This window comes from Carex rostrata, chromosome 12 (genome assembly GCF_964058835.1).
Source record: "Carex rostrata chromosome 12, lpCarRost1.2, whole genome shotgun sequence".
Taxonomy (NCBI): domain Eukaryota; kingdom Viridiplantae; phylum Streptophyta; class Magnoliopsida; order Poales; family Cyperaceae; genus Carex; species Carex rostrata.
In genome coordinates, this window is record NC_135929.1 from 7,493,806 (window position 1) to 7,502,141 (window position 8,336).

Here is an 8,336-nt window from a genome sequence, read left to right on the forward strand (position 1 = left end):
GACAAGGGGCCCTTGTATATTTTTCCTTTCACGTGCTCTACGACTACGAGTCTTGCTTGCTCTAGAGTAGAGTTCACACTTCACACCGACTTCCTTCCTTGGCAAGAAGGACAGCGGTTGACCATGACTCAAAAAGCCAATTGGGAAACCTTGGCCTGCACGGAATTAAATTCATTAAGCTACCCTCTAATATTAATTCCTAACCATCAATTAATTAATTAATAATATTTAATAATTAACTTTTCCTATATAAGATGACTCACTCATCCATTAATTCCACCAACTCATGAAACCACCATCAGCATTGTCAAATATATTATATATATACTTGCTTTCCTAGTTTCATCTTAAAAAGAAACAGATCAGAAATTAGAGAGATTCATCCTTGCTAATTAACATATCAGCATGGCTTCATACGACAAAGCGATTGAGTCGTACAAAAAGACACTGACAACCGTGGCTTCTGTGGCCGCCTCAGTGATGCTGGTGCGTGGCGTGGTAAATGAACTTTTACCGTATGAGGTGCGTGATATAATCTACTCTGGTTTGAACCTTCTGCGCTCTCGGGTTTCGTCAGAGCACACCATTGTAATAGATGAAAATGAGGGTTTCTCCACAAACCAAGTATTTGGAGCAGTGCAAATTTACTTGGCATTGCAAATCAACACCGACATGCAGAGACTCAAGGTTAGCCGTGTTGACGAGTCGAAGAAGATCATGGTTAGTATGGAGGCCGGGGAAGATATGGTTGATAAATTCGATGGAACCGAGTTCAAGTGGCAACTGGTATGTCATGAGAGATCGGTCAGTGCCAGTGCAAACACCAGCAAATACCAGTCACTCGAGACACGGTCTTTTCAGCTACACTTCCATAAGAAATACAAAGACAAGGCCTTGAATGAATACCTACCGTTTATTTTGCAAAAGGCAAAGGAGACAACTGAGCAAGAGAGAACCCTAAAAATCTACATGAACGAATGGGAGAATTGGTGCTCGATTGACCTTCACCACCCGTCGACTTTCGACACATTGGCAATTGATTCTGAGCTGAAGCAAACAGTGATGGATGACCTCGCGAGGTTTGTTAAGAGAAAGGATTACTATAAGAAGATCGGTAAGGCATGGAAGAGGGGGTATTTGTTGTATGGCCCACCAGGTACAGGCAAGTCGAGCTTGGTTGCGGCGATGGCGAATTATTTGAAGTTTGACATCTATAACTTGGAGCTCACTGCGGTGAGCTCCAACTCAACTCTTAGATCATTGTTGATCGGCATGTCGAACCATTCAATTCTTCTAATTGAAGATATTGACTGCATGATTAACTTGCACCGGAGAGAAGAGAACGAATCTTCATCCAGTGATGATGACAAGGTAAAATAAATTTCTATTTAAAAACCTAGCTTAGTTTCCTTTGAAACAGTTTCAGGGCTTATAACATCTATAGTCTGACACCAAATAATAATGCACATTTTTTGTTGTATATTTACTATTTTTTAAGTAAATTCTTTGTTGACTGTTTCAATCTTTAGATAGCAGTTAAAATTTCAAATAAATACTATTTTCTAGAAATCATATGAATCATAAAACTTGTAACCCCATCCCCAGAGATAAAAGACAATCAGCATATCATTGTCTAATTATATAAATATTTGGAATATTAATCATGTACTGTAATCAAACAGATCACGCTGTCAGGTCTGCTCAACTTTGTCGATGGCCTCTTTTCGACCAGCGGAGAAGAGCGAATCATAGTATTCACAACAAACTACAAAGAAAGACTCGACCCAGCTCTAACCCGACCTGGTAGAATGGATATGCACATCCACATGGGCTACTGCAGCCCGTGCGGGTTTCGGGTTTTGGCCAGAAATTACCATTCAATCGACAATCACGCATTGTTTCCTGAAATAGAAGGATTACTGAAGGAGGTCGAGATCACGCCGGCTGAGGTGGCAGAGATGCTTATGAAGAGTGAAGATGCTGATGTGGCGCTTGAAGGACTTGTCGAACTTTTGAAAGGCAAAAAGGAGGGAGCAAATGAGATTGAAAAAAAAGGTGGGGACAGTAAAGAAATGCTGGTGTTGGAAGGGGGTGAAAGCAGGGTTATGACACCGACAAGTGAGACGGAAGATTAAATAAAACCAATCAAGAAACTGAGTCTGCCCGGGCTACTGTTGCTCATTTCGTCAATTCAGTTTTGTCATTTAGACATTTTGATCTCAATTATATAGAGTCTGGTTATAGCGAGGTGTGTCGGATGTCAAAAGAAAGGTATTTATGAGACAAGATTTGAATATGCTGTTTAAAGTGCCAATTCATACATGGGTATAAAGCAGCCTTTGTACATGCATATGTTTGTAATGCATTTCTATTAGCAAATAAAACCATATTTTTTATAATTTTCAAATTAACTTGGTTGATCAGAATCAAAACAAAGAAGAATTGAATTCTTCTCAAATTATGTATTGGAAAATCCACATAATAAAAGAGAAATAAATTCATTTCAGTAAATTTGACACTTTTGCCCTTAAGAGTACACTTGTACCTATTCAACTTTCACCACTTAGTAAAGATGTTTGTCAAACAACTAGTTCAGCTATTTTTCGGACATATCAGGTTTATACCCGAATTGGCACTGGTACCGGACAGTACCAGTTATACTGGTACCAGACAGTATCCATCTGGTTATTTGGAGGCTACTTGTTTATTCATTAATTTGGTGAAGTCAATGCCAAGTATTAAATTAGAGGACTCAAGGTCAGATTCTCTCAGTGAAGCAACTACTTGGAAGATCTAAAAAAAAAATTATATTCTTTGCACCCTTAAAAAAACAATGCCAGGTACTTTGATCATAACTATATATTCATTTCACATGCTATGCTCCCAAACCAATCGGGATTATTTTTAGGAGTCAACTACACCAACTGAAGACCCAACAAATAAGGAACCAAATTGACCCACTTGAACTTGAAACCACAACCTGAAGAAAAAAAAAATTTCCCTTTAATGCTGGGAAAATAAAAGTTCTATAAAAATGCATAATGGACTGGAGCCTAGTATATTACAGAAAATCAGAAAAAGGAGAAGGGAGATGAGATTATACCAGAATCCATACCAACCTGAAAAACAACCCAATCACCATAATTTTTGCCGAACCTTGATCTAAGATATTATGGAGTATATGACTTGTGCGCTGCATGAAGTAAAAACTACGCTGTCAATCTTTACCCCAATAAAAGAATTCTGCAGAATTTCTTAAGAAATAAAGGTTAAAAGCCTGTTTCTTCGGCCCAAAATATATTGGGCTTCTAGACGTCCGAAATTAGACTGCTAGGCCTCTGGCCTTTTAGGCCTTCCATTTTACTCTCCTTTCCAGATCTTTTTTTTTTTTTTTTTTGGTTCTTTCCTTTCCAGATCGGAAAATTCATTGGAATATTGGATGATTATCGTGAAGATCATGAGCGTTCATTTAAGATCGTACAGTTCACATAGCTTCTCATTTTATTCTACTCGCTCCTCTCGTAGTCCATTTCTCTGAAGTATCTCAAATTTTGAGTTTAGATATTAACCGTCCGATCAGAATCCGGGTCAATCGGTTCGAGGTGGAAAGCACGAGAACCCTTTAATATCCGTGCTGAAATAGATCGGACGGTCCTGGTCTAGAACTAAAATTTGAGCTATCGCAGGTGATATGAATTCGTGAAACTTGAGGCCTTCGTGCGAGGGTCCGGATCCCCAAAAGTAATCCAATTTTTGGGTTTTGAATTGAGACCGTCCGATTCGAATCCATCGCTCGTGATTGCCTCGGGATTCTTTGTGATATCATCTTGGAGTTGTCAGCAGTTACTGCCCCAACAAAACGAACCAGAAAAATAAACAAAAAAAGGAGAGGGAGAATCAGCATGACGACAATTTTCAGTGAAATCGGGGTCGTCTCTTTCGTCTATTGCAACCATCGTCGCACAAATTTCTCGCGAAATTATTGCCTCTCTTCTCTTTCTCTCGCTCCAACAGCCGCCAAAAGGTCATTCCCTTGGTAAGTCGCCTAGTGTTGTTATTTTATTTATTTATTTTTTTTCATTTTTCAATCTCTTTGCTGTATTTTAATTGGAAAGCAATATCTAAAAAAATGCCTGATGCAGTAAGTCATTTATATAAAATTATTCTGGAAATTTCAATATTCTACTTGTGTGCTGGAAATTGTGGAGAGATTTATATTGGTTTTAGTATTGACAGGTTACGAATATCTAATTCTAGAAGAGAATGTGGGATTATTTCTTGTTTGAAGGGGGAAAATTCAACCAATGATTCAGATCCTGGTCAGAGCACATCAAATGCCGAGGTTTACAAATTTCTTGGTCACATGCTGTGCAAAATTTGAAAACTAACACATTACAGTTTCTTGCTGGTGAGGTGGCTACTGGCATGAACCGGAAACCCTTATGCTAAAAAATTGAAATACTAAACCACCAATTTAAGTTCCAAGTATTTTCTTTTTTATTTAATTTTCTTATGTTTGTTTTTCCATTACGAAGGAGGTGAGAATTGATATTGGGCTTCCTAGAAGAAGCCTTCTCGTGCAATTCACATGTGATGCCTGTGGTGAGAGAACCTCACGCCTCATAAACAGAATTGCTTATGAAAAAGGAACCGTATTTCTTCAGGTACCTTATATATTTCTTTGTTTATGTTGAAAATATCTATTTTTTTTTCTATCAATGATATAGTGGTACTTATTGAATTTGATCACAGGATTTCAATTTCAGCTGATACTTACTGGTATCTGTAAGTTTCAAGTTTTTTCAACTTAGGAAAACCTCAGTTAAGCTTTGCTTCTCCAATTAATATTTAGTGCTGCTGATATTGCTCAACTAACTTAAAATGTGCAATTGTGCTTAATTTATCATGTACTTGATTCCACTATAGGAATCTAGTGTGGCTTGGGCTCAGTTACCTTTATTTAAATACAGAACAGAATAGACAGAAACATGTACGAAAACATTATCGGTGAAACATTGGCCACCAAAGACAATGTTCTGGTACCAGCCATGACTGCTGATATTGCTCAACTATCTTAAAATGTGCAATTGTGCTTAATTTATCCTGTACTTGATTCCACTATAGGAATCTAGTGTGGCTTGGGCTCAGTTACCTTTATTTAACTACAGAACAGAATAGACAGAAATATGTATGAAAACATTATTGGTGAAACAGTGACCACCAAAGACAATGTGCTTGTACCAGCCATGACTGGTACAATGCTTGGCAAGAAGTCCCATAAATGTAATCATTTTTATGATGTCATTACCGTTGCTATTATATCATATTGAAAGAACTGGTTTACACTTACCGATGCATTTCTTTTGTGAAAAAAAGGCAATTAATTAATCTATGTTGAGAAACTGTATTTGGCTCTTGGTGTCATTTTGAACGTATTTGATATATTTAATCTTTAACAGTGCGGTGGTTGTCAAGTGTATCACAAATTTGTTGATAATCTTGGATTAATAGTTGAATATGACCTTCGCGAAGATCAAGATGGTGATATTAACTAAAGACTTATGAGACAGACAGGGAGAAAGGGAATCCTGCTGGTAATGCTCTGTGTGTGTGTGTGTAGTCATTGGTATGAGTTAGGTTTTTCTGCACTAGCTCAAACTTTTTTCCCTACCAATTCAATGTAATTAACTTGAGCTAATAGTATTGCATTTTTATAGTTGGTATTTCTTTCAAATATTTGCATTTGACTTTTCTAATTTTACAGTTCTAATTTTCTGTGATGCTGGAACAATAACTATTTCACTTTCTGAAGACCAGAATACACTATGATATCTGATTTTAGTATATCTAGAACATGGTGATTTGTACATCAGGATTTTGGTGAGACTTGGTACTGGCATTCCCTCATTATTATTTGTTTTTCAAAAGCTAGGTGTCTTGTAAAATTGCAACAAAATTATGGTAAATTGAGGCACAATTGCAAACTATAACCTATTGGAGTAAGCCTTCATACACTAATAGAAGCTTAATGCAATTCTTGCTAGAAAATTCAATATCAAAAGGCATTATTTGTTAAAAAGAAAAAGAAGCACAATCCCCTGAAAACACATCTTGTGCAAAAAGGCATAAAAAAACAACAAAATTACCAAACGACAAATTCTACCATGATTTCCAAGTCCTAATCAACATTCTACGTCGCTTGTTGGTGTCATAACCCGGCTTTCGCCCCCTTCAAACTCTAACAATTCCTTCTCTTCCCCTGTTTTTTCGATATCCTTTTCTCCCTCATTTGCTCCCTCCTTTTTGCCTTTCAGAAATTCAATGAGCTGCTCAAGTGCTGTCTCAGTAATGTCGCTCTTCATAAGCACCTCTGCCACTTCCGCCGGTGTGACCTCAACCTTCTTGAGCAATTCTTCTATCTCAGGAAACAACGCGTGATCGTCAATCGAATGGTAATTTCTGACCAAAACCCGAAATCCGCACGGGCTACAGTAGCCCATGTGGATGTGCATATCCATCCGACCAGGTCGGGTCAGGGCCGGGTCGAGTCTTTCCTTGTAGTTTGTAGTGAATACTATGATTCGCTCTTCTCCGCTGGTCGACCAGAGGCCATCAACAAAGTTGAGCAGTCCTGACAGTGTGATCTGTGTTGTTTTAAGTACATGTACATTGTTAGTACTTTGAATTGAATATTGGATTATAATATGCTGAATTTTTTTCCCCATTATGAGTAGGGATTACAGATTTTTTTTTTTTTTTTGCTTGCAGAAATGCTTGAGTATATTCTTTTGTACATTTGAACAAGTCTATTGTATATATTTATATATAACATGTGAAAGTGTGGTTAGTGGTTTTCACGATGGCCTTCATGATTTCTTGATATTATAATATCTATTTGATTAAATGCTAGTTAAGAGATTGAAATGTTCAAAGGTAAAATCAAAATTTACAGAATTCTTACCTTTTCATCATCACCACCTGCATATGGGTTTTCATCCCTCTGCTGCAAGTCAACCGTGCAATCGATATCTTCGATTACAAGAATCGAGCGGTTTGACATGCCAATCAGAAGCCGCCTTAGACTCGAGTTCCACCTCACCTCGGTGAGCTCCAAATCATAAACATCAAACTTCAAACAATTCGCGATCGCTGCAACCAAGCTCGACTTGCCAGTACCTGGCGGTCCGTACAACAAATAGCCCCTCTTCCATGCCTTACCGATCCTCTTGTAATAATCCTTTCTCTTAACAAACAGCGCGAGGTCGTCCATCAAAGACTGCTTCATCTCAGTTTCCATTGCCATTGTGTCGAAAGTCGACGGGTGGTGAAGGTCCACAGGGCACCACGTATCCCCCTCGTTCATGTATATTTTGATGGTTCTTTCTTGCTCATGTATCTCCTTCGCCTTTTGTAAAATAAACGGTAGGTACTCGTTCAAGGCCTTGTCCTTGTAATCCTTGTGGAAGTGGAGCTCGAAAGATCGCATCTCAAGTTGCCGATTGTTGTTTAGGCTCGAGCTATATGCTGAGTTCTCACGGCAAACTAGTTGCCACTTAAACTCGGTTCCGTCGAATTTGTCGATCATCTCTTCACCAGTCTCCATGCTAACCATCATGTTCTTTGACGCATCGATACGGCTAACCTTTAGTCTCTGCATGTCAGTGTTGATACGGGATGCAAGATAAGTTCGTGCCGCCTCAAAGACTTGGTTTATGGAGAAGCCCTCGTTCTCTTCTATTACAATGGTGTGATAGGAGGAAACTCGGGAGCGCAGCTGGTTTAGACCAGAGAAAATGAACTCGCGCATCTCATACGGTAGAAGCTCATTGATCACTCCACGTACTAGCATTATCGAGGCGGCTGCAGAAGCCGCTATGGTTAGGGTCTTTTTGAACGACTCAATTGCCTTGTCGTATGAACCCTTGCCGATGTTAAGTTGCATCTCTCTTGCGGTCATTGCTTATTTTTTTTGTTCTTTTTTATGTTTAAACTATGAAGGGATAGAAAGTAGAGGTGAGGATCTTATACTTTGTTGGTTTTCTCTGTTTTCTCTTTTGTTGTATTGAATCAGAGAGGGGTAAAAGGGGATGGTGGTTTCAAAATGATGGAATATAAGAGGCGTCTTATATAGGCAAAAAAAATGATGATTTACTGTTGCCAGGAACAACAAAACCTATGAAGAATTTTACAACCAAAACAAAAAAAAAAAATAATGTGTTCCGTGAAGCCTAATACTTCTTAATTGGTTAATGGAGAGTTGTGCTCTACAAATGCTTCATTACAACAAAAGAAAAAGGAGGTTGACCCTACTATTGGAACAAGTCATGCATGGGCCC

At 38.4% G+C, this 8,336-nt stretch overlaps 3 protein-coding genes across 5 annotated transcripts; 2 read left to right on the forward strand and 1 right to left on the reverse strand.

Annotated features, from left to right (window-relative positions):
• Positions 1 to 299: 299 nt before the first annotated feature.
• LOC144563133 (AAA-ATPase At3g50940-like) lies at positions 300 to 2,582 on the forward strand. The gene is made up of 2 exons (XM_078312535.1): positions 300 to 1,371; positions 1,683 to 2,582. The coding sequence occupies exons 1-2, from the start codon at positions 406 to 408 to the stop codon at positions 2,133 to 2,135; spliced, it is 1,419 nt and encodes a 472-aa protein (XP_078168661.1). The 5' UTR covers positions 300 to 405; the 3' UTR covers positions 2,136 to 2,582.
• A 904-nt stretch (positions 2,583 to 3,486) lies between these two features.
• Positions 3,487 to 5,780, forward strand: LOC144563134 (Zim17-type zinc finger protein). 3 transcript variants are annotated; one of them, XM_078312538.1, is made up of 6 exons: positions 3,488 to 3,721; positions 3,821 to 4,036; positions 4,237 to 4,342; positions 4,536 to 4,664; positions 4,753 to 4,785; positions 5,460 to 5,780. In XM_078312538.1, exons 2-5 carry the CDS (start codon positions 3,903 to 3,905, stop codon positions 4,768 to 4,770), a joined length of 387 nt encoding a protein of 128 aa, XP_078168664.1. In that variant the 5' UTR covers positions 3,488 to 3,721; positions 3,821 to 3,902; the 3' UTR covers positions 4,771 to 4,785; positions 5,460 to 5,780. The 3 variants fall into 3 exon arrangements, with proteins under 3 accessions (XP_078168663.1, XP_078168664.1, XP_078168662.1); XM_078312537.1 differs by lacking the exon at positions 4,753 to 4,785 and having other exon boundaries at positions 3,487 to 3,721; positions 3,821 to 4,024; XM_078312536.1 differs by lacking the exon at positions 4,753 to 4,785 and having other exon boundaries at positions 3,500 to 3,721.
• Positions 5,457 to 8,107, reverse strand: LOC144563135 (AAA-ATPase At3g50940-like). Its single transcript, XM_078312539.1, has 2 exons — positions 6,962 to 8,107; positions 5,457 to 6,644 (listed from the first exon to the last, which is right to left on the reverse strand). The coding sequence occupies exons 1-2, from the start codon at positions 7,955 to 7,957 to the stop codon at positions 6,183 to 6,185; spliced, it is 1,458 nt and encodes a 485-aa protein (XP_078168665.1). The 5' UTR covers positions 7,958 to 8,107; the 3' UTR covers positions 5,457 to 6,182.
• Between the last annotated feature and the right edge of the window lie 229 nt (positions 8,108 to 8,336).